The 22,478-nt window shown below is 42.4% G+C and overlaps 1 protein-coding gene across 1 annotated transcript in view; it reads right to left on the reverse strand.

The window, feature by feature from the left end:
* Window positions 1-16,041, reverse strand: part of LOC135518961 (NGFI-A-binding protein 1-like) — a 48,199-nt gene extending 32,158 nt beyond the window's left edge. Inside the window, exons 1-3 of the mRNA XM_064943945.1 lie at window positions 15,878-16,041; window positions 488-1,323; window positions 144-277 (exon numbers count right to left, since the gene is read on the reverse strand). Of these exons, the coding sequence (XP_064800017.1) occupies window positions 144-277; window positions 488-1,323; window positions 15,878-15,902 (995 nt within the window). The 5' untranslated portion in view covers window positions 15,903-16,041. The remainder of the gene's footprint in view (window positions 1-143; window positions 278-487; window positions 1,324-15,877) is intronic.
* Between the last annotated feature and the right edge of the window lie 6,437 nt (window positions 16,042-22,478).

The following is a 22,478-nucleotide window of genomic DNA, read 5'->3' on the forward strand; positions in this document are numbered from 1 at the left end:
TATGTATGTATGACCCATTAGGAGGATTACCTTTATACACATTGAAAGTTTTTCCAATCATCCTCCTGATGCTTGGACTGCTTACGAAATCACACTACTTTCAGTGTGTGTGTGTGTGTGTGTGTGTGTGTGTGTGTTCTCACTTGCTAGTCCTGTAGGTGTACTTGTAGGTGACCTCGCGAGAGACCTGTCTAGCCAGACCAAACAACTCTTCTCTCCTGGTCAGCAGGGAGACCTCCTTCATACACAACTGAGCTGCTGCCTCATTCACTGTCAGCTTGACACAGAGAAGGGGGAGGAGGAGGAGAGGAGGGGAAGAAGAGGAGTTGGAGGGTCATTGTTATAACGAGTTCTCAATTTCGGGAAAGTTGAATAACAACAATCAAGTTCCCAAATATCTGAAAATGTTACTTTTTTGCACACTGATGCCACACACAGACAAACAGACACAAACAGACATGCACACAAAACCCCTTTCCCCATCTACCTCGTGAAGCGTGAAGTGCTTGCCATCCTTCCTCTTGGAGTCAAAGCGTCCGTAGATTGCGCTGTACTTGCGTATCTCTTCTGCCCTCCTCGGGTCCTCCTCCTCCATGTCCAGGATGTGGCAGATCACCTTGGACAGCTTCTTGTTGCCCCGCAGCCCCTCCTTCACCTCGGACGGGTCGGTCCGGGGCAGCGCCTGGGCCAGCCGCTCCACGCACTCTGCCAGCGACCTCAACGCTGCAGCATCTAGTACCTCCTCGCAGCGGGGGGACGGCGGCGAAGGAGAACCCAGACCCAGGGTCTCAGCAGGGGACAGGCTTCGCTCGCTCTCCGCTCCCCCGCCGCGAGAGGACAAGGAGCCCCAGAAACGAGGTTCGCTACCAATCTGAACTGGAGACCCAGAGGCCGAACATCCTCGTCCCTCGCCCCCCACCCCTGACGCCACCGCACCCCTCATGGGCTCCCCCACACATTCCGCCGCCAGTGAGAGAGTGGGCACCGTGACGTGGGCGCTAGCCTTGGAATTACCGTTAGCTTCCAGCTTGTAGACGGGGATGCTGCAGACAGGGAGAGAGGCCAGGGGCTGGTTGAACAGGGCCGGGTTGGTGACCCAGTCTCGCAGGGCCTTCTGGAGCCTCCTAACATGGAGGGGCTTGCTGGCCATGCCCACCAGGGCCATGATCTCCAGGAACTCCTCCTCGGCCGCCTCACACAGCTGCTGCACGTCGTCGCCGCCCTGCTGGATGAAGGCCCCGTAGTAAGACAGCAGGTTGGCCCTCTGGAGAATCCTGTAGAGCTGGAGCTCCCCCAGGGTCCTGGGTAACACCGCCGCCATCCCTGACAGAACACACTGACAACTTAGTTTCAATGCTGCCAACATACCTGACAGAACACACACACACACACAGTATTGCCATATACTTTAACAGTCATAAAAATGATGGCATAACATGGTATGTGAAGTCTGAGAAGGGATAGTCTTAACACTGTGAAAACCACTATGAAATTATAAAACCAGCCACATGCACATAATACAAATAAATTGTTCATATTCAAACTCCAGAAATACAAAGTCAATTTCAGCAGTGAAACACCTGAACAATAAATAAATCATAAATGATCTATGAATATAAAAAAACACAGCAAAAATATACCGGATATATACACTTCTAATGTCCTGTAGATTAGAGGGATAGAGAAGATGAAGCAGTGGAGCATGCAGACACAGAGAGGCAGCTCTGCACCCATCCCAGCATGCAACACTCCTGGAGACCAAGGAGAGTTACACATCATACATACTCTTCAGCACACGTAGTTGCTCGCTCTCTCTCTCTTTAGATCCGTTAGGCATTGTAGATCAATATAATGTTATCCTGTTCACTATTGGTTTATGCTCTTTAAAATATTTTACTCTCTCTCTCTCTCTCTCTCTACCTCTCGCAGCTTTGTGGTAGTAACCTGTTGCACTGATGTTAAGGCCGAGGTATGTATTGTTTTTTTTGTGTGCTCTAGGGCAATGGTATCTAGTTGGAATTTGTATTTGTGGTCCTGGCAACTTTTTTGGAACACCATTATTTTTGTCTTACTGAAACTTACTGTCAGGGCCCAGGTCTGACAGAATCTGTGCAGAAGATCTAATTGCTACTGCAGGCCCTCCTTTGTTGGGGACAGAAGCACCAGATCATCAGCAAAGAGTAGACATTTGACTTCAGATTCTAGTAGTCTCTCTCTCAGCATGGAGTCAACCATTGTGTGTGTATGTATTGTATGTGTGAATTCCTCCCCCACTCCCTGTCCCCAGTACAGTTTATAGCTAGCTACCCAACAGAGCCAGTGAGAAAAGTGACAGGGAGTAGGGAGTGAAATGGAGCAACAAGGCAGGTTGCTGTCTATCACAGTGGCCCATTTGCATTACATTGCACTGCATCTGCGCACAAAAAGTGGGTTGTACCCTGAGAATTTCACACACACACACACACACACACACACACAAACTTCAGCCAATCCCAATGTGCAATTTTAAATCAACTTAATCCCAGTTTTCATACCCCTTGATTTATTCCACATTTTGCAGCCTGTTACAGCCTGAATTCAAAAATTAATAATCAAAAAGTGAAAATGTGTTTTTAGAAGGTTTTACAAATGTATTGGAAATGAAATGGAGAAATATCAAATTTACATAAGTATTCTCACCCCTGAGTCAATACATGTTAAAATCACAGTTAGCAGTGATCACAGCTGTGAGTCTTTATGGGTAAGTCTCTAAGAGGTTTGCATACCTGGAGTGTACAATATTTGCACTTTTAAACTTTCTTTGAATTCTTCAAGCTCTTTCAAGTTGGTTGTTGATCATTGCTAGACAGCTATTTTCAAGTCTAGCCATATATTTTCAAGCTGATTTAAGTAAGAATTGTAACTAGGCCACTCAGGAACATTCAATGTTGTCTTGGAAAGCAAATCCAGTGTATTTTTGGCCTTGTGTTTAAGGTTATTGTCCAAAGGTGAATTTGTCTCCCAGTGTCTGTTGGAAAGCAGACAGAACCAGGTTTTCCTCTAGGATTTTGCCTGTGCATAGCACTATTCTGTTTAGATGTATCCCCAAAAAACTCCCTAGTTCTTGCCAATGACAAGCATACCCATAACATAATGCAGCCACCACCATGCTTGAAAATATGGTGAGTGGTACTCAATGATGTGTTGTGTTGGATTGGCCACAAACATAACACTTTGTGGCCAAAAAGTTAATTTTAAAGTTAATTGCCACATTTTTAGCAGTTTTACTTTAGTGCCTTATTGCAAACAGGATGCATGTTTTGGAATAATTGTATTATGTACAGGCTTCCTTCTTTTCACTCTATCAATTAGGTTAGTATTGTGGAGTAACTACAATGTTGTCGATCCATCCTCAGTTTTCTCCTATCACAGCCATTACACACCATTGGCTTCATTGTCAAATCCCTGAGTGGTTTCCTTCCTCTATGGCAACTGAGATAGGAAAGATGCCTGTATCTTAGTGACAAATCAAAACAAATAAATCTAGCTAGCATTCAGCTGACTGTTGTTAGCAAGAGAGGCTAGCGAGAGAGGCTAGCTGCTGGACTTTGGACAAGCAACTGAACATTAGCTAGCTAGCTGGCTACCTACAGCTGAAGTCAGAAGTTTACATACACTTAGGATGGAGTCATTAAAACTAATTTTCAACCACTCCACAAATTTCTTGTTAACAAACTATGGTTTTGGCAAGTCGGTTAGGACATCTACTTTGTGCATGACAAGTAATTTTTCCAACAATTGTTTACAGACAGATTATTTCACTTATAATTCAATGTATCACAATTCCAGTGGGTCAGACGTTTACAAACAAATGTTGACTGTGCCTTTAAACAGCTTGGAAAAGTCCAGAAAATGTCATAGGCTAATTGACAATTTCAGTCAATTGGAGATGTACCTGTGTATGTGTTTCAAGGCCTACCTTTAAACTCAGTGCCTCTTTGCTTGACATCATGGGAAAATCAAAAGAAAATCAAACCTCAGAAAAAACATTGTGTAGACCTCCACAAGTATGGTTCATTCATGGGAACAATTTATAAATGCCTGAAGGTACCACGTTCATCTGTACAAACAATAGTACACAAGTATAAACACCATGGCACCACGGAGCAGTCATACCGCTCAGGAAGGAGACGCGTTCTGTCTCCTAGAGATTAACGTACTTTAGTGCGAAAAGTGCAACTCAATCCCAGAACAACAGCAAAGAGTCTTATGAAGATGCTGGAGGAATATATATCCACAGTAAAACGAGTCCTATAACTACATAACCTGAAAGGCCGCTCAGCAAGGAAGAAGCCACTGCTCCAAAACCGACATAAAAAAAGCCAGACTACAGTTTTCACATGGGGACAAAGTTGGTACTTTTTGGAGAAATGTCATCTGGTCTGATGAAACAAAAATAGAACTGTTTGGCCATAATCACCATTGTTATGTTTCGAGGAAAAAGGGGGAGGCTTGCAAGCCGAAGAACAGCATCCCGACCGTGATGCACGGGGGTGGCAGCATCATGTTGCGGGGGTGCTTTGCCTTAGGAGGGACTGGTGCCCTTCACAAAATTGATGGAACATGAAGGAAAATCATGTGGATAATATTGAAACAACATCACAAAACATCAGTCAGGAAGTTAAAGCTTGGTCGCAAACGGGTCTTCCAAATGGACAATGATCCCAAATCTTCTTCCAAAGTTGTGGCAAAATGGCTTAAGGAAAACAAAGTCAAGGTATTGGAGTGGCCATCACAAAGCCCTGACCTCAATCCTATAGAACATTTATGGGCAGAACTGAAAAAGCGTGTGCGAGCAAGGAGGCATACAATCCTGACTCAGTTCCACCAGCTCTGTCAGGAGAAATGGGCCACAATTCACCCAACTTATTGTGGGAAGCTTGTGGAAGGCTACCTGAAACGTTTGACCCAAGTTAAACAACTTAAAGGCAATGCTACCAAATACTAATTGAGTGTATGTTTTTTTTTATGTTTGCTACTTTATACAGAGTACCAGTGAAGAGTTTGGACACACCTACTCATACAGTGTAGAATAATAGTAAAGACATCGGAACTATGAAATAACACATATGGAATCATGTAGTAACCAAAAAAGTGTTAACCTCCCTGGGATATGTGGGACGCTAGCGTCCCACCTGGCCAAAAGCCAGGGAAAATGTACCATAGTAAACAAAGAGAGAATGCATATTTCAACCCTGCAGGCGCGACACAAAACGCAGAAATAAAAATATAATTCATGCCTTACCTTTGACAATCTTCTTTTGTTGGTACTCCAATATATTCCATAAACATCACAAATGGTCCTTTTGTTCTATTAATTCCATCGATATATATCCAAAATGTCAATTTATTTGGCGCGTTTGATCCAGAAAAACACCGGTTCCAACTAGCTCAACGTGACTACAAAATATCTCAAAAGTTACCAGTAAACTTTGCCAAAACATTTCAAACTACTTTCGTTATACAACTTTAGGTATTTTTTACGTAAATAATCGATCAAATTGAAGACGGGATGATCCGTGTTCAATACAGGAAGAAAACAAACTGAAGAATGCTTTCTGGTCACGCGCCTCTATCTAACAGTACACTTCAAGTGACCCTCGTTCAAGATGGCCAAACTTCTTCATTACACAAAGGAATAACCTCAACCAATTGCTAAAGACTGTTGACATCCAGTGCAAGCGATAGGAACTACAAGAATGGATTCCCAATGAATACCCATTGAAAAAAGAGACTTCAAAAATCTGAATAGTTTGTCCTCGGGGTTTCGCCTGCTAAATAAGTTATGTTATACTCCCAGACATGATTCAAACTGTTTTAGAAACTTCAGAGTGTTTTTTATCCAAATCTACTAATAATATGCATATCTTATCTTCTGTGGATGAGTAGCAGGCAGTTGAATTTGGGCATGCATTTAATCCGGACGTGAAAATACTGCCCCCTGTCACCAAGAAGTTACAAATCAAAATATTTTTCTCAATTTGAGAATCTTCAAAGTAGCCACTTTGATGACAGCTTTGCACACTATTGGCATTCTCTCAGCCAGCTTCACCTGGAATGCTTTTCCAACAGTCTTGAAGAAGTTCACACATATGCTGAGCACTTATTGGCTGCTTTTCCTTCACTCTGCGGTCCAACACATCCTAAACCATCTCAATTGGGTTGAGGTCGGGTGATTGTGGAGGCCAGGATATCTGATACAGCACTCCATCACTCTCCTTTTTGGTCAAACAGCCTGGAGATGTGTTGTGTCATGGTCCTGTTGAAAACCAAATGATAGTGGGACTAAGCGCAAACCAGATGGTATGGCGTATTGCTGCAGAATACTGTAGTAGCCATGCTGGTTAAGTGTACTTTGAATTCTAAATAAATCACAGACAATGTCACCAGCAAAGCACCCCCACACCATCACACCTCCTCCATGCTTCAAGGTGGGAACCACACGCAGAGATCATCCGTTCACCTATTCTGCGTCTCCCAAAGACACAGTGATTGGAACCAAAAATCTCAAATTTGGACTCATCAGATCAAAGGACAGATTCCACCTGTCTAATGACCAATGCTCGTGTTTCTTGGCCCAAGCAAGTCTCTTATTTTCATTGGTGTCCTTCAGTAGTGGTTTATTTGCAGCTATTTGACCACAAAGGCCTGATTCACCTAGTCTCCTCTGGCAGTTTATGTTGAGATGTGTCTGTAACCTGAACTCTGTGAATCATTTATTTGGGCTGCAATTTCTGAGGCTAGTAACTCTAATGAACTTATCCTCTGCAGCAGAGGTGTCTCTGGGTTTTCCTTTCCTGTGGCGGTTCTCATGAGAGCCAGTTTCATCATAGCGCAGAGATGGTTCTTGCGACTGCACTTGAAGAAACTTTCAAAGTTCTTCCGGATTGACTTACCTAAAGTAATGATGGACTGTCATTTCTCTTTGCTTATTTGAGCTATTCTTGCCATAATATGGACTTGGTCTTTTACCAAATAGAGCTAACTTCTCTATACCACCTCTATCTTGTCACGACACAACTGATAGAGTCAAACGCATGAAGGAGGAAAGAAATTCCCCAAATTAACTTTTAACAAGGTACACCTATTAATTGAAATGCACCTCATGAAGCTGGTTGAGAGAATACAAAGAGTGTGCAAAGCTGTTATCAAGACAAAGGGTGGTTATTTTGAGGAATCTCAAATAAGTATATTTGGATTTGTTTGACACATTTTTGATTACGACATGATTCCATGTGTTATTTTATAGTTTTTTGTATTCACTATTATTCTAAAATGTAGAAAATAGTAAAAATAAAGAAAACCCTGGATTTTTTAAATTTGACCTTTTATTTAACTGGGCAAGTCAGTTAATTAAGAACACATTCTTATTTTCAATGACAGGCTCGGAACAGTGGGTTAACTGCCTGTTCAGGGGGAAAATTACATTTTTGTACCTTGTGAGCTCGGGGATATGAACTTGCAACCTTTTGGTTACTATTCCAACACTCTAACCACTAGGCTACCCTGCCACCCAAGGTGTGTTCAAACTTTTCACTGCTACTGTATTGAATATATATTACATTTACATAATTATTCAGACACTTTACTCAGTACTTTGTTGAAGCACCTTTGGCAGCGATTACAGCCTCGAGTCTTCTTGGGTATGGCGCTACAAGCTTGGCACACCTGTATTTGGGGAGTTTCTTCCATTCTTCTCTGCAGATGCCCTCAAGCTCTGTCAAGTTGGATGGGGAGCATTGCTGCACAGCTATTTTCAGGTCTATCCAGAGAGGTCCGATCGGGTTCAGGTCCAGGCTCAGGCTGGGCCACTCAAGGACATTCAGAGACTTGTCCCAAAGTCACTCCTGCGTTGTCTTGGCTGTGTGCTTAGGGTTGCTGTCCTGTTGGAAGGTTAACCTTCGCCCCAGTGTGAGGTCCTGAGCGCTCAGGAGCAGGTTTTCATCAAGGATCTCTCTGTGCTTTGCTCCGTTCATCTTTGCCTCAATCCTGACTAGTCTCCCAGTCCCTGAAAAACACCCCCACAGCATGATGCTGCCACCACCACCATGCTTTACCATAGGGATGGTGCCAGGTTTCCTCCAGATGTGATGCGTGGCATTCAGGCCAAATAGTTCAATCTAGGTTTCATCAGACCAGAGAATCTTGTTTCTCATGGTCAGAGTCTTCAGGTGCCTTTTGGCAAACTCCTAGCGGGCTGTCATGTGCCTTTTACTGAGAAGTGGCTTACGCCTGGTCACTCTACCATAAACGCATGATTGAGTGCTGCATACATGGGAGAACCTTCCAGAAGGCGAACCATCTCAACAGAGGAACTCTAGAGCTTTGTCAGAGTGACCATCGGGTTCTTGGTCACCTCCCTGACCAAGGCCCGATTGCTCAGTTTGGCCAGGCAGCGAGCTCCAGGAAGAGTCTTGGTGGTTCGAAACTTCATCCATTTAAGAATGATGGCGGATACTGTGTTCTTGTACCTTCAATGCTGCAGACATTTTTTGGTACCCTTCCCCAAATCTGTTCCTTGCCACATCCTGTCTCAGAGGTCTACGGAAAACTTCTTTTTGCTTTGACATGCACTGTCAACTGTGGGACCTTAAATAGACAGGTGTGAGCCTTTCCAAATCATGTCCAATCAATTGAATTTACCACAGATGGACTCCAATGAAGTTGTAAAAACATCTCAAGGATGATCAATGGAAACAGTATGCACCTGAGCAAAGGGTCTGAATACTTATGTAAATAAGGTATTTCCGTTTTATATTTTTAATACATTCGCAAAAAATTAAAAAAAACTATTTTTGCTCTGTCAATTTGGGGTATTGTGTGTAGATTGATGTAAAATGGACTAAATTAAAAAAAAAATGCACAATAGAGCTGCAACATAACAACATGTGGGAAAAGTAACCAACAGTACCTGCAGAAAGTATTCACACTCCTTAAAATTGATCACATTGATATTTTGTGTCACTGATCTAGAAACAATACCCCAAAATTTCAAAGTGGAATTTTGTTTGTAGAATATTTTTTAATTAATAAAGCATTAAAAGCTGAAATGTATTGAGTCAGTAAGTATTCAACCCTTTGTTATGGCAAGCCTAAATAAGTTCAGGAGTAGAAATATGCGTAACAAGTCACAAAATAAGTTGCATGGAATCATTCCATGTTCAATAAAAGTTGTTAACATGATTTTTGCATGAGTACCCAATCTCAGACATAGAATTATCTGTAAAGGTCCCTCAATCGAGTGGTGAATTTCAAGCACAAATTCAACAACAAAGACCAGGGAGGTTTTCCAATGCCTCGCATAGGGCACTGATTGGTAGATGGGTAAAAAATAAAATAAAAAGCAGATGCTGAATATCCCTAGTTATTAATTACACTCTGGATGGTGTATCAATACACCCAGTCACTACAAAGATAGACGTCTTACCTAACTCAGTTGCCAGAGAGGAAGGAAACTACTCAGAGATTTCACCATTGGCCACATAGTGATTTTAAAACAGTTGCAGAGTTTAATCGTTGAGATATGAGAAAGCTGAAAATGTAGTTACTCCACAACACTAACCTAAATGACAGAGTGAAAAGAAGAACGTCTGTACAGTTCAACGAGGCACTTAAAGCTGCAATATGTCACTTTTTGGGCGACCTGACCATATTCACAAAGAAATGCAAGGTATAGAACTCAAATTCTCATTAAAAGCAAGTCTAAGAAGTGGTAGATATGTTCTATTTCTATGCTTTCCGTTTTTAAAATGTAATTTTTGTGTCTTTTACTTTCAGTTTTCTACTCCAAAACAACTGGGATTTTTTTGGGGGGGGGGTATGAAAACTATATATTTCACGGTTTAAATGGTACAATGATTCTTTACATTACGCTTGTTATAATTTCAGGAAGCATGAAATGGTGGAGTGATTTCCGCATGGTGCATCCTTAAGTAATACTGCAAAAAAATGTGGCAAAGAAATGTACTTTTTCTATTAGATATTTCTGTATTTCATATTTCTGTTTTCACTTAGTCATTATTGGGTACTGTGTTCAGATGGGTGAGATGAAACAAGTATTTTATCCATTTACAATGCAGGCTGTAACACAACAAAATGTGGAATAAGGGGTATGAATACTTTCTGAAGGCACTGTAGCTAGCTATTTACAGTATCCTAGGTTAGTTCACATAGGCTTCTTATGACTGTCAGTCTGGTGCAAGCAACTGTGTTGTTGCCGAGCAACCGACCCAGTGTTAGAACTCTGCGCTTCGGCTAAAATAGATGTTAGCATAGTCAGAAATGCTAAAAAAAAGTAGCATATCGTTGGTTCTTAATTTACAGAAATGAGCATGTGAGAGCGACATATTATACATTTAATCAAAACTGTTGCACCATAAACGTTTTCAGTCCGACAAGGTGGCAAGTTTAATGATCACTTTATAGATGTTTTTTTTTACCTTTAATTTACTAGGCAAGTCAGTTAAGAACAAATTCTTATTTTCAATGACAGCCTGGGAACAGTGGGTTAACAGCCTGTTCAGGGGCAGAACGACAGATTTGGTAGCTTGTCAGCTCTGGGATTTGAACTTGCAACCTTTTGGTTACTAGTCCAATGCTCTATACACTAGGCTACAGATGCTGAAGTCTCGTTCTTATCCAATGCCTAGATATTGAGCTCGGTTTATTTTTGAAATTTCATCGACATTGGTGTCATATTGGATTAGATATCATGTTAGGGAAATGTGAATGATATCATGATAGGGAGATTTGAATGATATCATGATAGGTTTGAATGATATCATGATGGATTTTGAATGATATCATGTTAGGGAGATTTGAATGATATCATGATAGGGAGATTTGAATGATATCATGTTAGGGAGATTTGAATGATATCATGATAGGGAGATTTGAATGATATCATGATAGGGAGATTTGAATGATATCATGATAGGGAGATTTGAATGATATCATGATAGGGAGATTTGAATGATATCATGATAGGGAGATTTGAATGATATCATGATATCATGATAGGGAGATTTGAATGATATCATGATAGGGAGATTTGAATGATATCATGATAGGGAGATTTGAATGATATCATGATAGGAATGATATCATGATTTGAATGATATCATGATAGGGAGATTTGAATGATATCATGATAGGGAATGATATCATGAATGATCATGATAGGGAGATTTGAATGATATCATGATAGGGAGATTTGAATGATATCATGATAGGGAGATTTGAATGATATCATGAGATTTGAATGATATCATGATAGGGAGATTTGAATGATATCATGATAGGGAGATTTGAATGATATCATGGGAAGATTTGAATGATATCATGATAGGGAGATTTGAATGATATCATGATAGGGAGATTTGATGATATCATGAGATTTGAATGATATCATGATAGGGAGATTTGAATGATATCATGATATCATGATAGGGAGATTTGAATGATATCATGATAGGGAGATTTGAATGATATCATGATAGGGAGATTTGAATAATATCATGGTAGGGAGATTTGAATGATATCATGATAGGGAGATTTGAATGATATCATGATAGGGAGATTTGAATGATATCATGATATCATGATAGGGAGATTTGAATGATATCATGATAGGGATATTTGAATGATATCATGATAGGGAGATTTGAATGATATCATGATAGGGAGATTTGAATGATATCATGATAGGGAGATTTGAATGATATCATGATAGGGAGATTTGAATGATATCATGGTAGGGAGATTTGAATGATATCATGATAGGGAGATTTGAATGATATCATGTTAGGGAGATTTGAATGATATCATGATAGGGAGATTTGAATGATATCATGATATCATGATAGGGAGATTTGAATGATATCATGATAGGGAGATTTGAATGATATCATGGTAGGGAGATTTGAATGATATCATGGTAGGGAGATTTGAATGATATCATGGTAGGGAGATTTGAATGATATCATGATAGGGAGATTTGAATGATATCATGTTAGGCATGATAGGGAGATTTGAATGATATCATGATATCATGATAGGGAGATTTGAATGATATCATGATAGGGAGATTTGAATGATATCATGGTAGGGAGATTTGAATGATATCATGGTAGGGAGATTTGAATGATATCATGATAGGCATGTTAGGGAGATTTGAATGATATCATGATAGGGAGATTTGAATGATATCATGATAGGGAGATTTGAATGATATCATGATAGGGAGATTTGAATGATATCATGATATCATGATAGGGAGATTTGAATGATATCATGATAGGGAGATTTGAATGATATCATGATAGAGAGATTTGAATGATATCATGGTAGGGAGATTTGAATGATATCATGGTAGGGAGATTTGAATGATATCATGATAGGGAGATTTGAATGATATCATGATAGGGAGATTTGAATGATATCATGATAGGGAGATTTGAATGATATCATGATATCATGATAGGGAGATTTGAATGATATCATGATAGGGAGATTTGAATAATATCATGGTAGGGAGATTTGAATGATATCATGATAGGGAGATTTGAATGATATCATGATAGGGAGATTTGAATGTAGCATTGAGATTCAAACATCCGTACTATATAGTCTCGAACTGTGGGCTGAGTCCCACTGCTCTGTGGCTGAGTCCCACTGCTCTGTGGCTGAGTCCCACTGCTCTGTGGCTGAGTCCCACTGCTCTGTGGCTGAGTCCCACTGCTCGGTGGCTGAGTCCCACTGCTCGGTGGCTGAGTCCCACTGCTCGGTGGCTGAGTCCCACTGCTCTGTGGCTGAGTCCCAGTACTCCTAAATGGTGTCAGTTGACATCTCAATTAAAGATCAATTACAATTGGACAGGGCAAGAAGGCTAGAGGAGGATGAGTGCAGCTAGCATGGTGGTAATGTCAGTATCTCTCTGTTATCTTCTTTCTCTCAGTCACTTACTATTCCACATATCCTCTCTCTCTCTTCACACTCCTCTCCCCTTCTCTCCTTCTCGTCCCTGCCTCTCTCCTTCTCGCCCCTGCCTCTCCCTCCTTCCCCTTCTCTCCCTGTCTGTGAGTCACCCTGATCCAGACAGACAGGTGCTGCATGGGCTTCCTTTTTCCCCCGTCCAAAGTCAGAAACCGTGGAACAAGCTTTACACCTTGCTTAACTACACACAGCCTAACCCAGCACACGAGAGCGACACACACACCTAGTCTACCTCCACACACCCTTACCCAGGACACTACAGAGACAGCTGTGCACATACCCTGTGCTGGAGCGGGCAGGTAGCCTAGTGGGCCAGTAACCGCACGGTTGCTAGATCGAATCCCTGAGCTGCCAAGGTAAAAATCTGTAGTTCTGCCCCTGAACAAGGAGGTTAACCTTGTACCGTACAACTTCCTAGGCCGTCATTGTAAATAAGAATTTTTTTAACTGACTTTCCTAGTTAAACAAAGGTTTAAAAAAATACCGTAAAACTTCAATTCAACTCAACTCAAATAGCCGCCTGTCACTTTTCATAGCCAGGCACCAGCATACATTTCAGCAATGTGTTGTTGTCTGTTCACACTGCTATGCTTTATCTTGGCCAGGTCGCAGTTGTAAATGAGAACATGTTCTCAACTAGCCTACCTGGTTAAATAAAGGTGACATAAAAAAATAAACACCTGGTCTAAATGAATTGTTTACAAGATTACCATGAATTGTTTATGAGGTTTAACATTTGATTTGAACAAATTATGGCAATCATCCTCTATTATTGGCAGTAAGAAACTGCTAGCCATTGGCTGGTAACAGCTGAGAACCGCTAGGTAACCGGCAAGCACAAAAAACAATCAACCATTTCGAGAGAACAGAGCCCTAAGAAATCATCTGATCACCTTCTAGTGGCGTAAGTAAGAATTGACGAAAATGCACAGTCAAAAGAGGAGAATAATTAATTATTCTGTCAAGGAAAACTATTTTTTATAGAGCCATACGAAGACAAAAGAAACATGACATTGTGTGAACACATTATTGCAGGAAATTAAGAAATTGATTAAAATTCTGGAATGAAACAATTAACTATGCAAATTAGCAAAAGCTGTATGCATTCAGGAAATCGACGCCTGTCTCTAATTAGCGGCTGTTGTGTCCAGTGATGAAAGCAAATAAACGCCTATGAATTTAAGTTTTACAGTAAACGTCCTCTAACTTTCTCAAAATGGGGGCGGGGCGGTGTGGGGGGGGGGGGGGGGGGTAGTTTAGCCATTTGATATTGGAATTTTAGGACCCCTGTTGGTATCTGAAAAAATATTAAACAATTATTTGATAAAAAATATTGCATGCGGGTCGTGGGCATTACTACTATAGCCGATAGAAATGAAGAACAGACAGTCAAAAACCTCATCGTAAGGAGTAACGGGTTTGTCCTGTATCTAGGAGATATATATATATATATATTTTTTTTTTTTATATATTTTACTTTCAATGATCGTGTCTTAGTGTTGAACAAGGATTTATGCATTTCATCTCAATTCATTAGCAGGAATTGTTGAGCGCAGTGCTCATTCCACTAACACTAACTGGAGGTCAAGCTGCAAGCATTGTACTGTAGCTTGATGCATTTGCCTCTGTCAAGAGTGGCGGCATGATCTGGCTAACGGTGAGAATGGTAATGATCCATTACATGTCCTAGCATAGCAAATAGTTTGATATTAATATAGAAATGCGCTTTTCTTTCTTCAACCATACAACAGTGTGTAAATGTATAGTAAAGTTCAGTTGAAAGGAAATATTTAGTCAATTAATTAGACACAATTTTCCTTGTAATTGTTTTTACACACAAATATTTGTTTAAAAATGATGCATTTATCTTATGTTGAATTCATTGGTTTTGCTAAGTGACATACAGTGAAGTAGTAATTATAATCACTAAAGATGACAACAAAAAACTTAAGTCAAAATAATTGTATTTTCAAGTATAGTTTACTAACCACCTGAATTAAAAAAAAAATACAGTACATAGTGGGGTCATATTAGTTTGTAACCCAAATGGTTCAGTCACTCCAGATGTTTTCCCGGTAAAACCGATTTCCTGGATATCTCCAAATCTGTCAAACAGTGCTGTTGCTCTGCCACTTTCCACTGCAGATGCTGAAGGCCGACAAGGCGGATGTGGTGGATTGAGATGCAGCCCATGCAACAACAACAAAAAAAAACGGATCTCTCTCGTTTAAACTGGCGGATTTTGATGTTTTTTTTTTAAATGTTAATTAGGTTGACGCACAGGTGCATCAATAGACTTCAGCTGTGTGTGTTTTTGTTGTTGTTGTAATTTTCGGTTTTAGTAATGACAACAAAATCACTTTAATTAATTGTACTCAGATATACTAAGTGCAACAGGTTTCTTCATATTCCTCAAATGTTTTGAGTAGTGACAACACATTGGGGTAGTGTAGACACCAACCGGTTGTGTCCCTGCGCGCCCGGGAATAATGGGTTTGAGTTTCCCACTCATAGACTAGCCTAAAAACTCCGTCCCGCTTCCACTGTCATTGTTGCCCAAATGCAGAGCAGTTCACAACTCTACTCTCCGCATACAAAAGTCATACAAAACGTATCAATTAGTTTATGTGCCAACATAATGAAAGACACTTACAGGACGTGCACTTCATCAACAATAGGTACGCTTATCAACAATTAGTCTTATCACTCCCTTCTTTGTGATATTGGTCATGCCATTTCATGTCTACAACATTATTTAGCCAATTAAAGTCCAACCAAGATCGTCTATGGATGCGTCTCAAGTTTGCGCCCTGCTAGAAAAGGAAAGAAAACATCTATAGCCTACCTGCAGAACTCTTCACGCCGCTCATCCAACCTCTCGTTCCGTTCTTCACTTCTCTGTTCTCTCACGGCGAGAAAACAAATTATGAGTACGTGAAATAGAGTTTTAGAATAAAGGACCTGCTAACTATACGTTCCACCCAACTCCCCTACTGTTGGGCTGCTCCTCCCTCGCTACATCTCTCACTCCCACGCGACTGCGTGACGCAGATCCCCACGTGTGTGTCTGGGGGCGTGGGAGCCGCTGTGTGGAATACCAAGCATCCTATCACACCAGGCAGCGACCGCGGTCAGAGGGATGGCAGAGGTTTGACTTCATTTTGAAAAGCCAATTGTAGCATACTGAAAATAGGTCTACGCCCAAATGTCAATTAACACTGTCAACCAAATAAGCAGCGGTTCACAAAAGCATTATGTAGCCTATTTTACTGTCTTTGGGGCAACCTCTCCACTATGTTTTTGTTGCGATTCAAGTGTGTTCCATTGCCACCTTCTTTTCACTTATTTTTTTCAGTGATATCTGAGAAAGATGGAAGGAGAGAGGAGAAAGGAGAAAGAGAGAGAGAGAAGACAGGGAAAGAGAGAGAAAAAGATCAAGAGAGGAGTAATTTAGGTCAACGAGGGGGAGAGGTGGAGGAAGAGAGACAGAGAGATAGGAAGAGAGAGATAGAGAGAGAGGTGAAGGGAGAGAGAGAGGAGTAGAGAGGTTAAGAGAGAGGTGGAGGGAGAGAATCAGAGATAGGTGGATGGAGAGAATCAGAGATAGGTGGAGAGAGGTAAAGGGAGAGAATAAGAGATAGGTGGAGAGAGGTGGAGGGAGAGAATCAGAGATAGGTGGAGAGAGATAAAGGGAGAGAGGTGGAGGGAGAGAATCAGAGATAGGTGGAGAGAGGTGGAGGGAGAAGGAGAAGAGAAGGAAGAGAGATGAGTCAATCACCACCTTCCGGAGACACCTGAAACCCCACCTCTTCAAGGAATACCTAGGATAGGATAAGTAATCCTTCTCACCACCCCCCCTTAATGATTTAGATGCACTATTGTAAAGTGGCTGTTCCACTGGATGTCAGAAGGTGAATTCACCAATTTGTAAGTCGCTCTGGATAAGAGCGTCTGCTAAATGACTTAAATGTAAATGTAATGTAAAAGATGAACTACAGGAGATGGAGAAAGAGTGACAGAGCGGGAGAGGACAGGATGAGGTCCCACATGCAGCAGGCACTACAGGATATTTACACTCCCACACTGAGTGATTCAGCTAGCAGGCAAGCAGTCTCTCCAAACACACACACACACACAGTCTTCTACAGCTAACCTTCTGGGAACACACAATTCACTCCCATTCAAAATTATATTTTCTCTAACCCCTAACCCTAACCCTAGCTCCTATACCTAACCCTAGCTCCTAACCATAACCCTAGCTCCTAACCCTGAACGTAATTCTAACCCTAAAACTAATTCTAACTTTAACCCTAAACCCCCTTAGAAATAGCATTTGACCTTGTGGGGACGAACAAAATATCCCCATTTGGTCCAATTTTTGTTCTTCTACTATTCTTGTGGTCCTCACAAGCATAGTTAAACGCGTCCACTCACGCGCGCACAAACGCGCGCACAAACGCGCGCACGCACAAACACACCCACACCCACACCCACACACACCCACACCCACACACACACACACCCACACACCCACACACACACACACACACGCGCACGCACGCACAAACACACCCACACACACACACACACACACACACACACACACACACACACACACACACACACACACACACACACACACACACACACACACACACACACACACACACACACACACACACACACACACACACACACACACACACACACACACACACTACTTCACTAGCAGACACCAGGGATGGGCTCTCTCTCATCCTCTCTCTTTACCTTTCATATATCTTCTTCTCCTCTTCCTCTCCCTGCCTCTCAATTCAATACAATGGCTTTATTGGCATGGGAAACATATGTTAACATTGCCAAAGCAAGTGAAGTAGATAAAAAAACAGTTAAATAAACAATACAAATTAACAGTAAACATTGCACTCATGGAAGTTCGAAAATAATAAAGACATTTCAATTGTCTTATTATGTCTATATTACAGTGTTGTAATGATGTGCAAAAACATAAATATGGGTTGTATTTACAATGGTGTTTGTTATTCACTGGTTGCCCTTTTCTAGTGGCAACAGGTCACAAATCTTGCTGCTGTGATGGCACACTGTGGAATTTCCCCCAGTAGATATGGGAGTTTATCAAAACTGGGTTTGTTTCCGAATTCTTTGTGGGTCTGTGCAATCTGAAGGAAATATATGTCTCTAATATGGTCATACATTTGGCAGGAGGTTAGGAAGTGCAGCTCAGTTTCCATCTCATTCTGTGGGCAGTGTGAACATAGCTTGTCTTCTCTTGAGAGCCAGGTCTGCCTATGGCAGCCTTTCTCACGAGCAAGAGTCTGTAGTCAAAGCTTTCCTTAAGTTTGGGTCAGTAACAGTGGTCAGGTATTCACTGTGTACTCTCTGTTTAGGGACAAAAAGCATTCTAGTTTTCTCTGGGTTTAAATGTTTTTATTTCCAATGTGTCAAATCAAATCAAATCAAATCAAATTTTATTTGTCACATACACATGGTTAGCAGATGTTAATGCGAGTGTAGCGAAATGCTTGTGCTTCCAGTTCCGACAATGCAGTAATAACCAACAAGTAATTTAACTAACAATTCCAAAACTAATTTCTTATACACAGTGTAAGGGGATAAAGAATATGTACATAAAGATATGAATGAGTGATGGTACAGAGCAGCATAGGCAAGATACAGTAGATGGTATCGAGTACAGTATATACATATGAGATGAGTATGTAAACAAAGTGGCATAGTTAAAGTGGCTAGTGATACATGTATTACAAAAGGATGCAGTAGATGATAGAGTACAGTATATACGTATACATATGAGATGAATAATGTAGGGTATGTAAACATTATATTAGGTAGCATTGTTTAAAGTGGCTAGTGATATATTTTACATCCTTTCCCATCAATTCCCATTATTGAAGTGGCTGGAGTTGAGTCAGTGTGTTGGCAGCAGCCACTCAATGTTAGTGGTTGCTGTTGAACAGTCTGATGGCCTTGAGATAGAAGCTGTTTTTCAGTCTCTCGGTCCCAGCTTTGATGCACCTGTACTGACCCCGCCTTCTGGATGATAGCGGGGTGAACAGGCAGTGGCTCGGGTGGGTGTTGTCCTTGATGATCTTTATGGCCTTCCTGTAACATCGGGTGGTGTAGGTGTCCTGGAGGGCAGGTAGTTTGCCCCGGTGATACGTTGTGCAGACCTCACTACCCTCTGGAGAGCCTTACGGGTGTGGGCGGAGCAGTTGCTGTACCAGGCGATGATACAGCCCGCCAGGATGCTCTCGATTGTGCATCTGTAGAAGTTTGTGAGTGCTTTTGGTGACAAGCCGAATTTCTTCAGCCTCCTGAGGTTGAAGAGGCGCTGCTGCGCCTTCTTCACGATGCTGTCTGTGTGAGTGGACCAATTCAGTTTGTCTGTGATGTGTATGCCGAGGAACTTAAAACTTACTACCCTCTCCACTACTGTTCCATCGATGTGGATAGGGGGGTGTTCCCTCTGCTGTTTCCTGAAGTCCACAATCATCTCCTTAGTTTTGTTGACGTTGAGTGTGAGGTTATTGTCCTGACACCACACTCCGAGGGCCCTCACCTCCTCCCTGTAGGCCGTCTCGTCGTTGTTGGTAATCAAGCCTACCACTGTTGTGTCGTCCGCAAACTTGATGATTGTGTTGGAGGTGTGCGTTGCCGCACAGTCGTGGGTGAACAGGGAGTACAGGAGAGGGCTCAGAACGCACCCTTGTGGGGCCCCAGTGTTGAGGATCAGCGGGGTGGAGATGTTGTTGCCTACCCTCACCACCTGGGGGCGGCCCGTCAGGAAGTCCAGTACCCAGTTGCACAGGGCGGGGTTGAGACCCAGGGTCTCGAGCTTGATGACGAGCTTGGAGGGTACTATGGTGTTAAATGCCGAGCTGTAGTCGATGAACATCATTCTCACATAGGTATTCCTCTTGTCCAGGTGGGTTAGGGCAGTGTGCAGTGTGGTTGAGATTGCGTCGTCTGTGGAACTATTTGGGCGGTAAGCAAATTGGAGTGGGTCTAGGGTGTCAGGTAGGGTAGAGGTGATATGGTCCTTGACTAGTCTCTCAAAGCACTTCATGATGACGGAAGTGAGTGCTACGGGGCGGTAGTCGTTTAGCTCAGTTACCTTAGCTTTCTTGGGAACAGGAACAATGGTGGCCCTCTTGAAGCATGTGGGAACAGCAGACTGGTATAGGGATTGATTGAATATGTCCGTAAACACACCAGCCAGCTGGTCTGCGCATGCTCTGAGGGCGCGGCTGGGGATGCCGTCTGGGCCTGCAGCCTTGCGAGGGTTAACACATTTAAATGTTTTACTCACCTCGGCTGCAGTGAAGGAGAGGCCGCATGTTTCCGTTGCAGGCCGTGTCAGTGGCACTGTATTGTCCTCAAAGCAGGCAAAAAGTTATTTAGTCTGCCTGGGAGCAAGACATCCTGGTCCGTGACTGAGCTGGATTTATTCTTATAGTCCGTGATTGACTGTAGACCCTGCCACATACCTCTTGTGTCTGAGCCGTTGAATTGAGATTCTACTTTGTCTCTATACTGACGCTTAACTTGTTTGATAGGCTTACGGAGGGAGTAGCTGCACTGTTTGTATTCAGTCATATTACCAGTCACCTTGCCCTGATTAAAAGCAGTGGTTCGCGCTTTCAGTTTCACGCGAATGCTGCCAACAATCCACGGTTTCTGGTTAGGGAATGTTTTAATCGTTGCTATGGGAACGACATCTTAAACGCACGTTCTAATGAACTCGCACACCGAATCAGCGTACTCGTCAATGTTGTTGCCTGACGCAATACGAAACATGTCCCAGTCCACGTGATGGAAGCAGTCTTGGAGTGTGGAATCAGCTTGGTCGGACCAGCATTGGACAGACCTCAGCGTGGGAGCTTCTTGTTTCAGTTTCTGTCTGTAGGCAGGGATCAGCAAAATGGAGTCGTGGTCAGCTTTTCCGAAAGGGGGCAGGGCTTTATATGCGTCGCGAAAGTTAGAATAACAGTGATCCAAGGTTTTGCCAGCCCTGGTGGCGCAATCGATACGCTGATACATTTTAGGGAGTCTTGTTTTCAGATTAGCCTTGTTAAAATCCCCAGCTACAATGAATGCAGCCTCAGGATGCATGGATTCCAGTTTGCAAAGAGTCAAATAAAGTTTGTTCAGAGCCATCGACGTGTCTGATTGGGGGGAAATATATATGGCTGTGATTATAATCGAAAATAATTCTCTTGGTAAATAATGCGGTCGACATTTGATTGTGAGGAATTCTAAATCAGGTGAACAGAAGGATTTGAGTTCCTGTATGTTTCTGTGATCACACCACGTCTCGACTCTGTCAATCACCATATTCTTATCGGCAGACTCAGTAGCCTCGGTTTTTCGGATGACTGCCTTACCTGGTTCACCAATTACTTTGCAGACAGAGTTCAGTGTGTCAAATCGGAGGGCATGCTGTCCGGTCCTCGGGCAGTCTCTATGGGGGTGCCACAGGGTTCAATTCTCGGGCCGACTCTTTTCTCTGTATATATCAATGATGTTGCTCTTGCTGCGGGCGATTCCCTGATCCACCTCTACGCAGACGACACCATTCTATATACTTCCGGCCCGTCCTTGGACACTGTGCTATCCAACCTCCAAATGAGCTTCAATGCCATACAACACTCCTTCCGTGGCCTCCAACTGCTCTTAAACGCTAGTAAAACCAAATGCATGCTTTTCAACCGATCGCTGCCTGCACCCGCATGCCCGGCGAGCATCACCACCCTGGATGGTTCCGACCTTGAATATGTGGACACCTATAAGTACCTAGGTGTCTGGCTAGACTGTAAACTCTCCTTCCAGACTCATATCAAACATCTCCAATCGAAAATCAAATCAAGAGTCGGCTTTCTATTCCGCAACAAAGCCTCCTTCACTCACGCCGCCAAACTTACCCTAGTAAAACTGACTATCCTACCGATCCTCGACTTCGGCGATGCCATCTACAAAATTGCCTCCAACACTCTACTCAGCAAACTGGATGCAGTTTATCACAGTGCCATCCGTTTTGTCACTAAAGCACCTTATACCACCCACCACTGCGACTTGTATGCTCTAGTCGGCTGGCCCTCGCTACATATTCGTCGCCAGACCCACTGGCTCCAGGTCATCTACAATCCATGCTAGGTAAAGCTCCGCCTTATCTCAGTTCACTGGTCACGATGGCAACACCCATCCGTAGCACGCGCTCCAGCAGGTGTATCTCACTGATCATCCCTAAAGCCAACACCTCATTTGGCCGCCTTTCGTTCCAGTACTCTGCTGGCTGTGACTGGAACGAATTGCAAAAATCCCTGAAGTTGGAGACTTTTATCTCCCTCACCAACTTCAAACATGTGCTATCTGAGCAGCTAACCGATCGCTGCAGCTGTACATAGTCT

This window comes from Oncorhynchus masou, chromosome 29 (assembly GCF_036934945.1).
Source record: "Oncorhynchus masou masou isolate Uvic2021 chromosome 29, UVic_Omas_1.1, whole genome shotgun sequence".
Taxonomy (NCBI): domain Eukaryota; kingdom Metazoa; phylum Chordata; class Actinopteri; order Salmoniformes; family Salmonidae; genus Oncorhynchus; species Oncorhynchus masou.